Source organism: Sebastes umbrosus, chromosome 5, assembly GCF_015220745.1.
Source record: "Sebastes umbrosus isolate fSebUmb1 chromosome 5, fSebUmb1.pri, whole genome shotgun sequence".
Lineage (NCBI taxonomy): Eukaryota > Metazoa > Chordata > Actinopteri > Perciformes > Sebastidae > Sebastes > Sebastes umbrosus.
In genome coordinates, this window is record NC_051273.1 from 30,652,628 (window position 1) to 30,672,374 (window position 19,747).

The following is a 19,747-nucleotide window of genomic DNA, read 5'->3' on the forward strand; positions in this document are numbered from 1 at the left end:
TTAGATTATTTACTATCCACCACAAGGCAAATTGTGTTGTATAGTAAGAGGTTTGCAACACAAGTAATCTAAGATAAATAATTGTGCTTCTACTTCTCCTTCCACCCTTGACCCTATCCCACATCCCAAATAATATTTGGAAATACAGTGTGTAGATACAGTGTGTAGTCCAGGGGTCTGCAACCTGCGTCTCCGGAGCCACATGTGGCTCTTTAGCCCCTCTCCAGTGGCTCCCTGTGGATTTTTGAAAAGGAAATAAATAACTGTTTTTTGTTTACATGTTCATTTTTATTTATCATTGTTGTAGGTCTATGGTACGACGGTACAGTATTAGGGCTACATTGAGGGAAAAAAATAAATCTGAGATTTCGAGAATAAAGTCGTAATATTACGAGAATAAAGTCATAGGTTTACAAGAAAAAAGTTGTATTATTATGAGAATAAAGTCACAAGTTTAAGAGAAAAAAGTCGTAATATTATGAGAATAAAGTCATAAGTTTAAGAGAAAAAAAGTCGTAATATTATGAGAATAAAGTTATAATATTATAATGTAGTAATTTGACGTGTTATTTTCTATTTTTCTCGTAAACTTCTGACTTTTTTTTCTCGTATTAGTATGACTTTATTCTCGTAATATTACGACTTTTTTCTCGTAATATTTGGACTTTATTCTCGAAATCAGATGTTTTTTGCCCTCAATGTGGCCCTAATACTCTGTAGTACATTTGCACTTTGGCCCTCACTGTATTAGATATATATAGTAAGACTATAAACTGTGTTGCCTTCATCACAATGCTCAACTGTTTTGCGGCTCCAGACGGATTATTTTTTTTTGTTTTGCCTAAAATGGCTCTTTTGATAGCAAAGGTTGCTGACCCCTGGTGTAGACATTGCTCTTTCTGAATGAATGACTGAAAGGAAATAGTAAAAGTCTTTAAAGGGGACATATCATGCTCATTTTCAGGTTCATGTTTGTATTTTGGGTTTCTACTAGAACATATTTACATGCTTTAATGTTCAAAAAAAACTTTATTTTCCTCATACTGTCTGCCTGAATATACCTGTATATACCCTCTGTCTGAAACGCTCCGTTTTAGTGCATTTCAACGGAATTGCAACGGAATTGCGTTGCTGGGCAACAGTTTGGGTCCATGTTTACTTCCTGTCAGCTGATGTTATTTACATACACTGCAACAGGAAATAAACTGGGACACATTTGGAATGTTTACGTTTAAAACCGTGTAATTTTCTAAATATTGTATATTTGTAACATCACAAATAGACAGAAATCCTGACAGCTTGTTTCAAATGCACAGTTTCTGAAAACGGGCTGTGTGTGTGTTTCCCTGTGGATTGAGCGTGTCGATACTTTCACAGTATTTATACAGGACTTAATCCTGCGTTATGATAAAAAAAACAAACATGAAAATCTCAGTTTTTTATGATATGGGACCTTTAAAGGTGCAGTTCCTCATTATGAACACCTGGTGTCAGTGTTGTGTCAGGTGTGAGCTGAGGGCGCATGCTCCGTGGATGTAAACATGTTGTAGGCCGCCGCCGTCTGTCTGCGCTGAGCTGAGCTCTGCAGACATCAGTGTGTACACGTATTACAGGCTGCATGGGGCTGGACCAGGACTCAATGGGAACTAGCTAGCTAACTCAACACGGGCTAGCTTTTCAAGTGGAAACAAAGCTATGCTAACTTTGAAAGCTAATGTATCCGGGTAAAGTGTCGGAAAGCCGGTGTGTTTCTTCTAAGAGTGGGACTATACACTTTGGTGCATGGGAAGCAGACGACGGTTGCTGCGGCTGCTTAGAAACGCTTCAAGGTATGAAGGAGGCTCTGGGTTTGTTCGGGCTCTGACTAACTTCTGGATTGAAACTCATAAAACCACTTGGAAGTTATCACTATCAGCTCATGTGAATGGTATGTCATAACATTTAAACAAGTACACGGTGTTAACACTGAACTCTTGCGTTTGTTTAGTCGCTTTATTAGCTTTTATCTCTGGTTGTCAGCCCTGTCAGCGAAAGCTCAGCTCAGTGTTGGAAAAACTAGTTTAATTGGCTTGCTGAGGGCTACAGCTATCGCCTGGAAATTAATTTAATAGTGGATGACATTTTGTTCTGCTTGACTATGTCGATATTAGCCTATCGATGTAACTATTTAACACTGCTGTAATCCTCGTTAGAGCTTTCTGGAAGAAAGACACTGACTGTATACTGTTGCATTTGATGCTAGATCTCCATTTCAGCTCCCAACACAGCAGCGAGCCATAAAAGGAGCAGAGACCTCTCCTCTGTTCCTCTCTGTGTGTATAATGCATTGCTCCTCTGTTCACTGCCTGTAAACCAACATGTTTCTGACCTAAGAGTATTTAAACTGGCTGTGTCTCAAGCCAAGGATATATTTAACTCAAACTGTGGAGAAGTGACTTTGCAAGTTACAACAACAACAACAACAAGGCGGCTCTGTGGCCAGAGATGTAGTGGACGATCAACCCAAAGTTTATTTATTTTTCATTTTGTTTTTCCTTTATTTGGTTTTACTCAGACATTTACATAAACATACTTAATTAGATACAAATATGAAGTGAACCAACTTTTCCACTTTTTACAATGAAATTATAGAACACACAGATAGAACATGGGGTGCCTTTCATGTGAAATAAGATAAAAGTAAATAAATAATTACAACAATTACATTTAGAAAAAAAGAAAAATTTAACAAAAGAAGGGCGTTTTGGGGAAATATACTTTTTCCACTCCTTCCAAATTTGCTCAAATTTAGTTTCTTGAAGCCTCATTGAGAAAGTAATTATTTCCATTACAAATATTTCATGAATCACATCATACCAGTTCTCTAATGATAACCCAAAATGTAACAGCTTTAAAAGTACAGAAAGTACTACTTACTCGACTGTCAGACATTATTACAGTAAAACAATGTCAGGTCTGATAACTATATGAGGATAAAGGACACAACGCAGGCCGATGCTATTGTGGAATAGGTTTGTTGTTTAACTTGATGACCATGACACAGCATGTTGATCCAGTAAACTGGGAATATTCTGATGTAGGCTATTAATAGGCAGAGGGAAACCACAACCAACCATGACTGTGTGCTAATCCATTAAATGTATTACATTGCTAAACTGCTCACCTCAAACAAAGCATAATATTCTTTGAGCTCAGAAGTGTAAAACATTGTGCTGTGGCTTATGAATAGAGCTAATAGATAAAAGTGATGTAATACAACATTTTATTGTTTAAGTATTAAAGTGGCAATCCTTAAGATTTCAGTCCTGGTTGATTTAGGATTTCTATCTGAGTGAAAACAATGGAAATGTGCTCAGAGTTTAGCAGTCTGGAGTCTTTTTGTTGGTACATGAGCATAGAAATAGAATTATATATTCTTTCCTTTGACTTTATGTACTGAGCTGAAACACAAAAGATGATAAGAACTTTACTGTTACTTGAATAAATCTCAAAGTGCAGTGATATGTTATCATATACATGGTGATAGAATGACTAACAGTAATCTGGCTAAAATGCTAAGATGCTCCCTTTTCTTGCCTCCTGTTTCCTGAACACATTGTCTGATACGATCTAACCCATATTTTAAAATTTGGAATAGAATAAACAGTTAAGTAGATTTGAGGTCTTCAAATAACTCTAACTAGTCCTTTTCAGGTCTATAATATTTGACGATAGATGGATAAGATAGATATTTCCCACAATGGAAATATGCTCAGAGTTTAGCAGTCTGGAGTCTTTTTGTTGGTACATGAGCATAGAAATAGAATAGAAAAAAATCTGTTTCTATATACATGAACTTCAAGTTTTCAGAATTGTGTGCATATTTCCCTTTTTTGTGTGTGTATACAACAGCATTTTTTTCTGGGAATGTCACCACAGACACCCAGTTCATAATACTGCAAATATATAAATATTACAATACTTTCACCAGTGGGCCATAGGCTCAATCACCATTGTGTTACCTCATGATATAGCGATAGATAGTGATTTAACAGACATGTATTTAAATGAAAATCTTTGGGATTGCCACTTTAAGTCTTGCCAAGCGGATAACGCTCATGTAAAGTAGCCTACTAGTGCTTCTAAATGTATTCAGCTCACCATTTGACTAAATGCATTCAGTGTCAATACACCTCTGCAACTCTAATTAAACCTGGATGATTTCAGTTGAATGCATTTCTGTTGTCAGAATTCACTCACGGTGCTTAAATTAGCAGGTATAGGGACACTTATGAGTGTAAAATGAGTTTCCTGGGAGATCATGGCCAGATGCTTCTGAAACTAACACCGAACTTCCCTTCACTTTTTTGCAAGTTGTATCTGTGAAACTAGAGATGGCCATGTAGATGTGGAGCTTCACAAACTTACTCTGACCCAACATACAGCACAATACACTAGGAAGTTATAATACATCTTTAGGGACTAAGAAAGGAGCAAAAAATGTGCATGTATATGTTGTTTGCTTTGTATCTACTTATTAGTAGTATTACTTTTGGAATTATTACACACATAAAAAGTTTCAGTGAGAATAGATGAACAGTAAATAGAGAAGAAACAGTTGAGTGACTTTAGGAAGCTGTAGTGACATCTGTGAAAGTAAGTGAGCTTTTCATGTAATACCACATATGGGCATATCGCAGTAGTCTGTGGAAGACCATATGCCAGTCACTGATGTAGACAATGGAGACTGCACACACCTTCACAGCAGAATGTTTAGTAGTTGGTGTGTTAGATTGACCATCTGTCACTCCCACAGAATAATCTAGCCAAGGCTGACATTAGGGCTGCAATTTACGATTATTTCCATTGTCGATTAATATGTCGATAGTTTTCTCAATTAATCGATTAGTTGTTTGGTCTATAAAATGTCAGAAAATGGTGAAAAATGTCGATCAGTGTTTCCCAAAGACCAAGATGACGTCCTCAAATTTCTTGTTTTGTCCAAAACAGTCCGTTCACTGTCATATAGGAGTAAAGAAACCAGAAAATATTCATATTTAAGAATTATTTTCTTAATAAATTACTCAATGAATCGATAATCAAAATAGTTGGCGATTCATTCAATAGTTGACAACTATTTGATAAATTGTTGCAGCTAGCTGCGATATTTATGTGTTGGTGTTATTGATTGAAACATGTCATTTCCTACACTACTATAAGGCTGTAGCTCTCATTATGCGGCTGCATAATGAAGAATAGCCTTCAGCAAGACCATTGAAATGCTGATTGTACACTGGGAAAGTGTGAGCTTCCCCCCTGTGTGTGAGTGTGTTATTGTAAGTTGGGCCTGTGCTTTAATACCCTCACACAGCAGCACATGGACGGCATGTTTCCCTGAAGATAGCCATGCTCTCTCCCGCTGGGCCGGACAATTTAGTTCTTATTCTAGAAATGTCATGCGATGAAAGAGAGGTAAAAAGGGAGAAAGGCAAGATAAATTCTTATCTTTTCACCTCAGATGACGACTTTAAAAACACCTTTTAGACTTTTGCATTTGTCCTTGATCAAGAGTTTGTGACGGTCTTTTTGCCTGGTCTGTTTTACAGCGCTGTGAGGTATCTGTTGGGTGTCGTGCATTTTGAATTAGGAGAAAGGAAATGCTTCTCTGTTCTGCCTTTGGTCTTTTGCAGTTCCCCAATTGTCTTAAAGTTGTTGCGCTGAGGCTTTCTTCTCGCTTTGCTGTGGGTTTCATTAGCTATGCACGCTGCATCTCAGGGCCCCTTTGAGTTCTTTGGCAAACAAAAGCAGAAACAATCTCTGTATCCAGGATTTATAGGGGAGCCTTGCCTCAGTTGGCTGGGCTTGCTAGAAGGAATTTTATTCTAAGGCCACCTGGATGTTGGCGTCTCTCAAAGCAAGGCTTTCCCCTGTCCTCCTGACTGAGCTGATTTTAGGTCTGATCATATTTTGCTTCCTGAATATGGTGTTCAGGTCGTTCTTAGTCTGCTTTAAAAAACTGCAATGAGGTACTCTGGCATTACTTTTTTTTTCAAGGTTTTATAAATTAGGAAATCAACTAATAAGGTTCATTATTGATGAGATTGATTATTATTCAGACCTTGTAAAAGCACACAGAAACAATGGACAAACCTTACCTCCACTTGGTTCATATTTTCTCTCCCCAGTTAGTTCTGCATGGCGTCCCACATTGGGAGTCAGTCTGTGAAGAAACCACATGCCCATACATTTTGTTCTTTGCTCTCAAAGAGAAGGATTACAGACACAATGTTTGCCTGGCTCACTGGTACAAAAAAAAAAGACTTAGGGTGAAAAGAAACAATCATGTTCAAAATTGGGAAGTGCAGTTTTTTTAGGATCAGCTGTTTTTTTAAATGTTCCCATATTACTAGCATTGCTGATTCTTTTCACACAGCAAATGTAATACATTTTTGATATCGCTTTAAAATATAATAATTGAGTTACTATAACTGGATTAATGTGGCTGTAATGAAGGTTAGATGTCCTGTATTTACTGTGCCATTCAGTTGAATTTAGTCACAGCATGACTCTGTCAATTCTTTGTAATGTAAATGAATGGAATTTATAAATTAATTGGACTACAGCATATGCTTTTTCTTTTCTGCTGTTGAAGTGGAACAATGTGCTGATCAACATTTGAGTCAGTTTGCACTGCAGACACCCATTGAATATTCTGGCTCTGTGAGCAGAATATGTCTGTAATTTTTTTAATGACAGTCGCAGTGGATGAATGCAACCTGTAATTACAGAATCATTGTTTGTGTGAGAAGAGAACAGGGTTGTATGGTATTTTCCTGTATAACTATCACAGTGATATAGACAGATGTCATTTTTCATATGGATAAATCACTCTATTAATTGTCGAATTTATAGTAGTGTCACTGTCTAGAGCTGCAACAATTAATCAATTAGCCGTCAACTATTAAATTAATCGCCAACTATTTTGACAATCAATGAATCGGTTCATTCTCTGATTTCTCTGAATTCTCTGATTCTAGTTTCTTAAATGTGAATATTTTCTGGTTTCTTTACTCCTCTATGACAGTAAACTGAATATCTTTGTGTTGTGAACAAAACAAGACATTTGAGGACATCATCTCTGGCGTTGGGAAACACTGATCGATATCTTTCATCATTTTATGACATTTTTATAAACAACCAATCGATTAATCAAGAAAATAATCAACAGATTAATCGACAATGAAAATAATTGTAAGTTGCATCCCTATGCAAGACAGTGATCCACATGGTATTGGCAAGTCAAACTGGAACTGAACATTTTCAGAAGTAATGAAGGGAGAAATTTGGCCCACTTATTTCTTTGTATTGCAAAAATATACAATAAAATCCCACAATACTATTACAGGGATCTATAACAGCTGATACTGTGATTCTGCCCAGCCAAACGCTCATTTGAATTCTTGATATATTGAACAAGAAAATAATTTATTAAGAGATTCATTGAATTTTGGTAAATTAATTTTTAAATAAATCTACATGTACACTAGTGCACTTACTCTGCGTAGCTTTTCATTTTTTTTCTACAGGGTGAGTGCTGCCTTCTATAGCTTAGGTTAGGTGTCATGGTATCATCCATCCAGGCTGATTTAACTCAGCCATCCTGTAGGATCTACAGGATGTGGATCTGTTAGTTTAGCTTTATAGTCATATTGTTGATGAAGGTCAGTAAATATGCCCCCAACAGTGAAAGCTCAGGAACAGGGTGTTGTTAAGAAAACAGTACAAGTTTGGTGTACCAGCTTCCTGTTTATCTCCATTTCAGAATAGACCTGGCACAGGCAATACCAACCTGAGGTACAACGTGTAATGTAATAACAGTAGCGTTTATGATACATCATGTAAAATGTTCTTAAGTTAAGATTTGCACTACAGTGTATTCATAATTGGCAAAACTATGTTTTCTCTAATTTTAAATATATATATTTGTTATACCTTTTTTTTAATAATAGATGGATCACAGTGAAGATGCAGACAGGAAATGTGGGGAGAGGGGAATGTCATGCAAACGTGGTCCTCGGTTGGAATTAAACCTGGGATGCTGCTTTTATCTCATATGTGTCATAATCACTGGGCCACCAGGACGCCCTGTAGACGAAAAGAATATGTCATTATTTTTCCTGTTGCCTATTCTTCATACACACATTTCTCAACATTTTGAGGAAATTGAAGCATCTCTATCAATTTTCATCATCATCCAGAACATGATTTCCTGGCTTTTTGGTTCGAGGAGGGTTGCAGACATGCAGGATTTCTTGCAAATTTGTGTCAAGTTTGAATGCTTTGAATTTAAAGCTCTGCTGTGTAATGACAAGAAAATATGGGTCAAGACTGAAATATTACAGTCTCGACAGGAGTATCTGGTGAATCTGTCCATGTGGAAAAAGTCCCATGTTATCAGTGTTCAAAACACAAGAACTTCACATTATTTCATAATAATATTGTATTGAAAGATACTCAACTATAATGTTGAGTTAACATCCATCTCTGTGCGGTGTGGTAACAGTAAAGTCATTCAGTGTTTCTGTCTGTGTACAGGAGGGTATAACAACCTTGGCTAACATAGTTGCAGTCCCTACTATAGCACATTCCTATCACCACATTCACCACAATCTTTTCGTCCACCTCCTTCGTTTTTTCTCTCCTTCTCCGCTACTCACAGAGAAATGACTCATCATGTTACAGAGTAAGATGCATGAAATGATTGGTTTCCTGCCTGGTGGCAGTATCCAGACTTCCTGTTGGGTTGAAACCAAAGTCAAATTCTTTTTTTTCTCAGGTACAAGGTGAATTTCAGAATTAGTTTTTTGCTGAGTGCAGAGGTCCACTGCCCGACCTGTTCGACACTGATTTCAGCAGGAGACTTTAAGAAGTCCTATAATCTTTAGTGGAGCACTTTGACCCGTCCTGACAGTGTGATCATATGACTGCAGGGCAGTATGTCATTAAATCGGTCGAAGGTTCAGAGGAGTGGATTACCGTCAGGATAGAACGAGTTACTGACATTTCAATTTAATCGTTTTTTCTTTTTGTGGTGTTAAGGAGTACATACTGGATTTCCTCAAGGAGTTTGTAAGCAGCTGAAAGCCAATGATTTTGGATAATTTGGAATAGCAGGTAGGAATGTATAGAAGAAAAAATGCATTCAGTTTTCAGTTGGTTAGTTGTGCATCTGGTACTCACATCCTCTCTGTAGTTTCTCTGTTTGATGACAGTAGATTGGTCATTGCTGAGCACTGATCCAAGTACTTTTTCGTGCTGTTGTCAGCAGTGTACCACGAAATGTAAAACTTACGTTACTGTATGTGTCAGCAGTAGGTTGTTGTACCATTGTAACAGAGTGCACTGTGATTTGTTGTGGTGTATGGTGGTGGTGTGACCTGTTGTGCACAACAAGCTCTTCCTCTATAAAATGTTGCATGGGACAGAAAACACTGGACTGTACTTCTGCAGTGCTCTGGTAAAAGTTACAGATAAAGAAATGTGTCAATCAAATAGGATAAACATCTGCATAGAGCATCTTATTTTTTAAATTTAATGAATTGACAAATGATTGTCATTCAATCCATACTCAAAACATTTGAAAAAACAAGCAAGTCATTTAAGGTATTGATTTTGGTATCAGAAAAGGGACAAATGGATTTACTAATGTGAAGTTTGAAAACGAATCAACTGTATCGATCCAGCCAATACTGACTGCTGGATCTATGCTACCGGTGCAGCTCTACCAAACCTGATAATGTAGCACTAAAGGGTGTTGCGTGTAATGATGTTCAGTAGCTATAAGATAAAAATGATGGAGCTTTTTCTTTCATAGTTCTGTCAGGAATGATGTTTAAATTAGGGCTGTCAATCGATTAAAATATTTAATCACATGATTGTCCATGGTTAATAGCGATTAATCACAAATTAATCACACATTTTTTATCTGTTCAAAATGTACCTTGAAGGGAGATTTGTCAAGTTTGAAAAGTTGCTGGACTAAATCACAAGTTGTGCTAATAAGCACCACATAATTGACCGGGAGAGATGTTGAGAAGTTCTCATGTTAGACTGACCTGTGAGGGGGGTGGATAATGTTTACTTAAGCCTTTTGCTAGAAATGAAGACAAATTAAGGGTTATTCTTTGTCCTCTGCAGGTGGCGACAGACAAGGTTGCTGGTAAGCTGAGTTCTACTCTCTCATGGGTGAAGAACTCGGTGTCCCACACGGTCAGTCAGATGGCTAGCCAGGTGGCCACGCCCACGTCCCTGCCGACCACCGCCACCTCCTCTTCCACGTCTCTGTCCTCACCCGCCCTCTCGCCATCCTCACCGGCGGCGCTCACTCCCGACGATGTGGAGCTGCTTGCCAAGCTCGAAGAGCAGAACAGGTGAGCAGTCTGTCTCTTAAGCTTCTCCTGCTCATCAAGTTAACAGTTTTTGATTTGTGGTTTCGACCAGTTCGATACCCTGTGTTCAGTAGTTAGTTACACAGGGATGGAGGACACAGTCTGGCTGATTGGCAGACAATCATAAGAGCTGTTTTTTGGACTGTTTAAAACATTACATATTACAGTAAGTCCATTTCCACAATATGTAGGAAAAATGTTGAATATTTCTTTTTGTTGCTTAGACGAGATATATTGATATTTGAAGCTGTCCCTGATTAGCAAACCCATTGAACTACAACAGCCTCTCACTAAGTTGGCTTCATTAACATGGCAATAAAAAACAACGTTTATCAACTTTTTACTAAATTTCTCGTGAAGGGAAACTCTACCTGCAGATGTTTAATGAAATAATATAGATTTAGAATATGAAATATATTGTACATAAAGGCTACCAGTTAACACATCATCACTACTCCATACTCAGCATGACCATCTACCTCATCATTAGTGCAGAAGTTAAATCTTGTTTTCTATGCAGCAGTCCTCAACTAGTGAGGGAGAATCTAACAAGTTGATGGCACAGGACATAACAATTTGACCCTGTTTGACCTGGCCCATGATAGCCTGAGGGAGGAAGCTCAGTCTGTACACGCGGAGGATAGAGTGAACACTCACCCTCCTGCTTAAAAATGTGAGACAGGTTATGGCCTGTGATATAACTGGACTCTCATTATGCCGTGCAGCTTGTTCTTGTCAGCAGTAGACAGATTACCATGCTCAGAAATGTGATAAACTTCCTCAGGAAGTACAATTGCTGCTGGCCTGGTGTGCAGGCGACAGTGATATTTTCATTAACTGTTAAACTATTTGTTTATTAATTCATTATTCATTCACATGCTTCTAAAATATTAAAACAATATTTTATTACTTTCATATAAAGCTATGTAAACATTGGCCTCAAATATTTGAATACTGTTTTATTACATTTTTATTCAAATTTTCAAGTCGGTATTCAAACCTTTGTATTTGTGATTGTTTTCTTACCACATCTGCACCACTCGGACTGCTGTAGAATCATTCTGCACATCCCCACCATCCCCCTCCTGATACACACACACACACATAGGGATAGAGAGTGAACCTCCAACAGGTCGTAACATGCCATCTAGCTAACGGGAGAGAGTATATTATCTTTGGAAGAAAATTGAACACTAGTTTGTCAGGTTCTGGAGGATTTTGGTCTTTGGGGGTTTCACTAGTTGGTTGAGATTTTGAGTTTTTGTTCTTTGGGGGTTTGTCTGCTTTTTGTCATTATGTGCTCCTCACATAACGGCAAATTGAAATATCTTTGTCCATCAGTTATTTGCTGGTTTGTGGTTTAAGGGTGTTTAACCCTGTTTGTGTGTCGACCCAGATGGAATGGTTTGAAGATGTTCTCTGTGGCTCATTTGGCTATAGCCTCGTTTGAGACTGTCTCATCCACTGTCTTAGCAGTACCTGGGACAAGATATACAGTACAAAGGTTAAAATGTGGGTGGTAGACTGCACTCCCAGCAGCTTTTAGAGAGGAAGTGAAAGATAAAATAATCACATCTCTAATAGGGGCCAGAATTGGTATGAACCTCCTGTTGATTCTTAAGGTGCTAATTCGTTATGCATTGTGATTTTGAGCAATTGTGATTGTACTTTTGATATCTGGTTACTTTTTTAATATACAGTATACCGGACTATGTATGCAGACGTGTGGATTGATATTTGGAAGGGTATCCGATAGAAGTCTAAAATTTGTAAGAAGTTAAGAAGTTTGGTTCCTTTCTTCTTCCTCAGCGTTTAACTCTGTATGATGTCAAGCCAGATGTGCTTGCATGTTGGTTATATTCACGCAAGATGTGTCTTGGCTAGTGGTGGGCAAAAAATCGAGATAGCATAGCATTGCATCATGATATTTTGAGTGGCAATATTGTATCGATACACAGATGTCAAGTATTGATCTTTTATACTATAAACTAACCTCTTAACAATCTGACGGCCGCTATTCTGTCTTTCAGAGTCAGTCTTAAAGCTAGAGTGAAGATACTGGTGTCATATGAAACCAGAAAACCTAAGGAATCCATTGATACCAACTATGTAATGTTAGCTTGTCAGGAAGAACGCGAAATAACGCTCCAAAACTACGCTAAACTGGGATGCCATTTTCAAAGTGGCCCCCTGACCTCTCACCTCAAGATATGTGAATGAAAACTCTGGTGATTCCCACCGATAGTCTTGGCAACCCATGGCAGAGTTTAATTCTAGGCCCCTGTTCCAAGAAGAGCTTTTACTGTGTGAAGTGTGCTATTTAAAACCACAAACAGGTCCAGATTTGACACGTCTCCTGGTTTTCCTCCTGCAAGTTGACCAGAGAAGTCCGTAAACCTGCCTCTTAGAACACGAGCCAGAACTTGTTGGAGTTCAGTTGTACCAGAGCTCTTAATTTCTGCAGATGTCATGTGACTCTGTACTATGTATATCTTACTACAAATAGAAAGGATTATCTGATTATTGGCCGTAATTGGTAACAATAGCCACAAACTGTACAGTACAAATCTTTTGTAAACTAAGTTGTATTCTGTGTGCTGTCCCCGAGGTGCTCATTGTTCACATCAGATTAAAGTACTGTTAGAGGGTGACGCAACACCCCTCTATTGCCAACTTTGTGAATTCTTCCTCCGCTGTGACTCTCACCCATGGCTAGTGCACTCTGTGTCAGCATGGAAACCGAGCGCGCAGCTCAGAGTTCGGGATCGTGTCACAGTTAACTCCAGAGAAGAGAAGACAGCAACGCTCTGTTGAATGCAGAGGTCGGTGACTCATCGGTACGCCCACAACAGCTACGGCTCCAGAATGCCAAGTGACACTTGTGATGCTTTCCCTCATTAGGGCAGATCAAAACTAGCAAGGGAAATGTTTCATTTTCTCCCCAATTTTCCTTCATGAAGCTCCGAGCGGACTGCCATCTGGTGAACAGAAGTCACGGTGTCGAGGGGCTCATAGTTCATCTGCCCTTTGACCCCTGCCTCCACCCCAATACACAGCTGGGCCCCCTTTCACAAGACATTTCTCCGCTGCCACGCTTTGCCTCTGACTGACAATGCAGTCTCCTCTTTCTAAATATACTGATACCATGCAAACACGCTGATTTTATCATATTGTCAACAAATGTGTTTACAAGACGGGTGCAACAACAGGAGGGAGGACTTTGGTATTCATATGTATACTACAGATACTGTGATGCGTCCTGCGCTTGCTTACCTAGTGTTTGTGTGTTTGGTGAGGCCTTTGTACCCTACAGAGCAGATAAAAGGCACGAGCATTCGTTCAATAGCGTCACACGGACAAGGAAGTCCCACGCTGACTGCTACAATCTGTAAATCAGACAGGCCGATTCTCTGGAATTCCTAGAAACCAGAGACATGAGGAGTGCATCATGAATTTGTCTTGGTAAGGTTTATAGTATTTTAGGCTTGTTCTCCTGCTGCAATGAACTGCAAATTGTCAAGTCATGACATTGTAACAGTCAAGAAGTGTATGGTATGTACCTCTAATTGTTTGGCTTTTCGTCCTAGTTCAAAATTGTATTCAAAAGTTTCCTTTAATCATTGCAGATATTGCCTGACTATAACGAATTCTCTGTAGCGTCTTCGTATTTTGTATTTGTAAAGCCTCAGACTTGTGTTTGACCACTGGTGAATTATTAGCAGAGGTGCAAGTATGTTCAGGTTCATGTGTAACACAGCCTGTTGCTGCAGTGTGTATGAACGTTTGCAACGGTCTTAACTGAAAAAATGGAAATTCCTGCCAAATCCTAGCTACAAGATGTTCCTTTTTATTCACTTTTTAGCTCTACGTCAGCGCTGAATACAAGCGAAGAAGCTCTGTTGCAGGTTGGTCGTTCCATTTCACTCCCTCCCCACGCGACCCAAATTTGTCTGTAACCCTAACCATTCTGGGAGCACCCTCGGTGACGTCGCGGGCTCCAGTGTAGAGGCCCAGGCTTTTTTCCGAGATCAGGTGTCTGAGCCTTTGTGCGTCTGTCATGAGCTCCACGGAGCCGCACAGGTTGGCAGTCGCAGCTTCTTTTCTCTGCACACTGATCCTTGATTGGGTCACTCTGTCAGTCACTCCAGCGACAAACTGATAAGAGTGATACAGTACAAGATTAACCTGCCGACAAACACATTGCTTGAGCCTTTCATCCCCCACAATGCACTTCAAATGCTGACCGTGAACGAAATTAATATTTTACTGACCTCCAATATTCATTGTTGCTTTTATAACAGACCTGTTATAGTTTTTTCAGCCACTCAAAGCTGTTGCCAGTAGAATTTAAATGAGCACCAAGTGTTTTATATCCCTTTTGTGCAGTCATTCAATGCAAGTATGTTGTTTTTAATGGCAGTATTTAAGCCGTTTCTCACCTGTGCAGGTATATGGAAAATCCGTGTGCAAATTTTCATATTAGCGACATTACCATCTTCATCGTATCCCAGCTGCTGGGCCATCTCAAACCATATATTGTCCTTTATTTGGTTGTTGAGGTAGTAGTTTTTGTCATACATTATTGGGTGTTGAGAAGGGGACGGCCTATTGTTATTCCAAAACACAAATAGTGAAAAATGTCCCATTGGACTGGAAAAAAAAAAAGCCCATTTGTCTGACTGTCCATTACCTCGAAAACAAACGCCCATGGTTCCTAGGCCCATTGCTCCGGAAATACACACTCTCCGTGCAACAAACAGAAGCACGACTGATTATTATGCAGAATGACGGCGATCAGTTGGAACAAAGGATTTCATTGGTCAAACATTTATTTGAGCAGGCTGAAATCGGCTTGAAATCAATGTCCATCCAAATATTTTTTTCCCACACAGATGTTCCGCAGGAGAGTGAAAGCATTCATAAGAACCCACAAAATCAGTCTTCATAAGTTTCTGTTCAAATTTTTTTCGGATGAAAATCTGGCTTGCTGTGAAACGGCTTTTAACCCGCTAGTTAAAATGTACTTTAATTCCTCCTCTTTATAACCACTGACTGCTGATGGCTGCGCTAGATAAGTGGGACAGCTGTTTCATAGTTTTACCAGTGATGGTGTCGTTTATTCTGCTTCTGAGCAATTCTTCAATCAGATGTGAACTTTAAAATTGACTGACTCATCTGGAGAGGGGAATTTTTTGCTAATTGACTGCTGATTATCGGTCACTGTGATAGATTGGGTTATTTAACAGTCACAAAGCTATAATACATCAGTGCGAGCCGCAAATGGCTTTTAAAATAAGGTGGAAATGTAGGCGGTTCTAATATCAACACTGGATGTGGTTTGTCTGTTTGCTGCAGATTGCAGCTTGCAAATTGTCTGAATTTGAAGACCGCACATCCATGTTTGTCTGATGTACAGTATGTTTTTGTCTGAACATTGGTGAGGGGAAAGCAATGCAATCAGTAGTACTTGCTCTTGTTCGGATGTCAAACAGGCTAGGCACAACCTGGATGTGTAATTGTTGTCCTGAAAAATAATTTCTTTTCTACACATCGCTAAACCGTAATAGAGTGGTGATTCTCCTCGCTCAGTGTGTAGCTGTAGCAAGTTACCAACTCCAGATTAGGGGAGGAACACTGCTGCACCTGGATATTTCCCCTTCCATGTTTTGACTGTAATCTTTTTCTAAGTCTTGCTTTATATGTCACCAAAGGTCAAACTTTGATTCATCTGTAAACACATGAAATGTTTGGTACTTTGGCTCCTGCTAAACTCAACTTGTTTTGTCATTGAAAGTGTTTTGAGGGGTAAAGCTACGTTGCCATTAAGGCTGCTGTTTGCCAGTACACTTATTGTTGTTACTGTATTTTCAGTAACTTTCTTTAAAAAAAAAAAAAGATTATGCTATTTTTGCCTTTGTTGGACAATTGAGAGCAGGAAACAGGGAGAGTTTTTTTGTTGAGATGGCTTTGCATCGGAAATAAACATGCTTGTTTCACAAAGATGTTAGTTTGACATACTGGTCTTCAGAATGTGTGGTCTGCCTGTTCTTGCATTGGTTGAATTTGACTTAAATTTATACTGATACTGACATTTCAAAGCACCATCAGGGACAATAATACAGCAACATATTACCTTAGTCACTATTTTGTAGTTGATAAAACAATTTACACTTCACATTAGGAGCCTACATGTGTTACTCAAGCAAAAACTTGTGTGTCAAGACATTCAGATCAATTTCTGGCCGTCGGTGAGAATCTCGTGGCCTAGTTTTTGCGGTGTGTCCCGCATCATCGGCTCTAGTCTGCCCATGTTGGTGGCTTTTTGGCCGATTCAGCATGTTGAATCAGGGGCGGAGTTCGTCGGTGAGAGAAATCACTCTGATTGGATGTCAGCTTAAACGTGTCAGTGCACGAGAAGAGAAACGGAAGTGAGGAAAGCAATCCAACGAGTAAAGTCAAGAGGGCACACACAGAAGCTGTTCTAATTTTTCATCTTCGTCTCATCTGATCGTTCCAATAAACAGATATTTTCACAACGACATGGCCATCTGGAATGAAGCTATTAGTGGTGAGTGAGAGTGATGTGAAAATGGTCGGTAAAAGCCTTTTTTTTTTTATGTACTTATCATAACAACGGCTTCTATATCTACCATCCTCGGTTTTCAGGTTTCCGTTTTTGAATGACGAATACAGTCTACCGCCACCTGCTGGTAGGGAGAGTCATTTCATCTCACGCAGGCGCAGACCGTATGTGGTAGTTGGCCGTGTGCTGTAGTCTTTGTGGTGTGGTTGACTGCAGCTTTTTGGGCGAAGATACAGGCGACGTGAGGTGACGCAATGGTCGGCCTTCGTCGCCGCTAGTTCTTTGATGTTGGTTTGGTGGGTCTGGGCCTTTAACTATGTATTCTTGAATAGTGTAAGTTGGGAAGAGACATTTAGGTTTAGACAATTAGATTTTGATAAATGACTGATTTCTTGGTAGTGGACTTAAAGATTGAAAAGAAATGTTGTAGTGTCTGCTGCATACAGTGTTAACCGTACATCCCACCTCTTACCTTCACTACAGGCTGCTAGAGACGGACAGCAAGTCGCTGCGCTCCATGAACGGCTCCAGGCGAAACAGTGCCTCCTCCCTTGTGTCCAGCTCCTCTGCCTCCTCCAACCTCTCCCACCTCGAAGAGGACTCGTGGATCCTGTGGGGACGAATCGTCAATGAGTGGGAGGACGTGCGCAAGAAGAAGGAGAAGCAGCTTAAGGTGAGACTAGTGCACGCCGGGACTACCTGTGAGGAAGCAGCCGAGTCTTGTGCAGCCCTGCTTAAGAGCTTACTGAAACACGACTGCATTAAGAGCTTACTGAGACACGTTTGGCCCGTCTAATGAAAACAAGGTGAAAGCAATCATAGAGCTGTCATTTTATAAATGCATTCCAGATCCCAAAGAAAGAGACAGGAGCACCAATGACACTGTTTTTGGTCGGAAGTGGCTTTAAACTCTTTGATAGAATTCATATCTGGGCTACACGGTCACTCTCTTGATACACATGTTTCACAGGCATTTGTATCAGGCTCCATCTTGATTGCTACAATGGCCATATCTGTTTGAATGTTTACTCAGTCCAGAAATAATTCCTAAGGCTATCTTTGTTCTAGGTGACACTGTAGTGTTATGCTTGAACTTGTTATTTTAGTTCTTGACATTTGAAGCTAATATTAGGTTGCTTGTTTCAGCGGTTACTCTCTGAGGTCTTGTGATAACCCTTTGCCCCGTCACTGTCAGCGGCAGTTTAATTTAAACCGCACACGTACAGTGGAAAAATAGAAAACCCCGTTAAGTACTTTGTTGGATAACATTCTGATAACAGGCAAAAGTCATGGCAGTGACTCAGCAAGGAACCTGTACTTTCCTTATGTACTCTATAACTGCTCCGTGCAACTATGACCAGGTCATTAACATCACGTCAAACCTTTCCTTCATGATTCTTGCACCCTTAACAAGGAGCATGCTTTTGGTCAGGGGTGAAAGTAGGCCGATACGGTCCGGTACTCCGTACCACTAAAAGATTTATTGCCGGTAAGCAGTACCGGGAAGAGTGGACAGCAGCTGCCTGCCAAAACCCACAAGAAAACACATCTGCTAACATTACGTCAACATACAGTTACTTTCCTACGCCAAGCAGGTTATGGATTGGTCTGGTTTGGTTTGTATTTGTATTTGGTTTGTTTGTACACACATTAAAGCTGAAGTAGGCAAGATTGGAGCAAATATGATTTAAAAATAGTTATTTTTATAAAGCGGTCGCTATATCGTGACAGTAGTGCATGACACAGCTAATCTGAAAAAAAATCATGTGTCTCTGTGTCCTCCGGTGTCCTCCGGTGTCCTCCGTTGTTATTAATGGCATCTGCAAGATTTCACAGACCGGAGGAAAACAACCAGTCAGAGCTGATCTGGAGTCTGCCGGCCAGCTACAGTTTATGAGAGCCACAAATCAATCACTCGCAAACTCTGATCAAACGGTCAAACTAAGCAGCGCTGATCAAATATGAATCAATATTATGTTACCGTAATGACTATTTCTCTCCACAAATGTATTCAGAAACATCTTGTACTGTACTGTTTAGCTGTAAAATGTTTGTGACCCAGCAGCCATGTTGGGATCTCTTGAGGAAATACCAAGCACCACTCACATGGCTGGAGCACAGCCAATAGGAACACTCTCTCTCTGAAATGACCTGCGATTGATTAAAGTCTTCCATCACGGGCATTACTAGATTTTTTTAAAGCCTGAAAACAGAGCCATGAGGAGGTGCAGAAGTCTAGTTTTCTCTCAGAACACTTGAATTATAATATGCTGAAAGGTTATTATGGAATTTTTGCCCAATGATGCCAAAAAATGATTGCCTACTGAAGCTTTAAGGTCTTTTCAGACGGGGAGCAACACTCCGCCTGCGTACTAGCTCGGATCCGCGGGGTCTGACTGTGCTCCTCACGCAGACAAGTGCTCCGCAAGTAAACGCCAGGCACTATGAGTGGCAACCATGGAAACGGCATCTGTGCACTACTGTAGGCAATGTATCCCTGCCGGTACATACATACTGCCGGTGTGTTGTATGAAATATCCCTAATCACAGCTCAATTTGTTGACACACATGGCAATGCTGTTTCACTTTCATTAACATTGCGAGACAGGGCATTTGTGCTGCATTCATGTGGCGTCTGAATAATAGGAAATACGAGTTCCCGACTGGTTGAAATTATATATATTATATAATATATCGAGTGTTTCTCATTTCTTTCTACACCATAAAAGCATTGAAT

The 19,747-nt window shown here is 39.7% G+C and overlaps 1 protein-coding gene and 1 long non-coding RNA gene across 12 annotated transcripts in view; one reads left to right on the forward strand and one right to left on the reverse strand.

Moving 5' to 3' along the window:
- The first annotated feature begins 1,519 nt into the window (after positions 1 to 1,519).
- Positions 1,520 to 19,747, forward strand: part of evi5b (ecotropic viral integration site 5b) — a 40,134-nt gene continuing 21,906 nt past the window's right edge. For 4 of the 10 annotated variants that reach the window (XM_037769384.1, XM_037769383.1, XM_037769388.1 and 1 more), the window contains exons 1-3: positions 1,522 to 1,927; positions 10,177 to 10,409; positions 17,494 to 17,683. In XM_037769384.1, coding sequence (XP_037625312.1) covers positions 1,925 to 1,927; positions 10,177 to 10,409; positions 17,494 to 17,683 — 426 coding nt within the window. In that variant the 5' untranslated portion in view covers positions 1,522 to 1,924. Of the gene's footprint in view, positions 1,928 to 10,176; positions 10,410 to 13,764; positions 13,890 to 17,493; positions 17,684 to 19,747 lie in introns of those variants that run through there. The other 6 variants (XM_037769382.1, XM_037769387.1, XM_037769386.1 and 3 more) reach the window with 5 other exon arrangements.
- On the reverse strand, positions 6,034 to 17,618 carry LOC119488098. 2 transcript variants are annotated; one of them, XR_005206872.1, is made up of 5 exons: positions 17,483 to 17,618; positions 13,701 to 13,846; positions 11,454 to 11,512; positions 7,972 to 8,124; positions 6,034 to 6,199 (listed from the first exon to the last, which is right to left on the reverse strand). It is a non-coding gene; the product is annotated as an uncharacterized LOC119488098 (long non-coding RNA). The 2 variants fall into 2 exon arrangements; XR_005206871.1 differs by lacking the exon at positions 6,034 to 6,199 and having other exon boundaries at positions 6,787 to 8,124.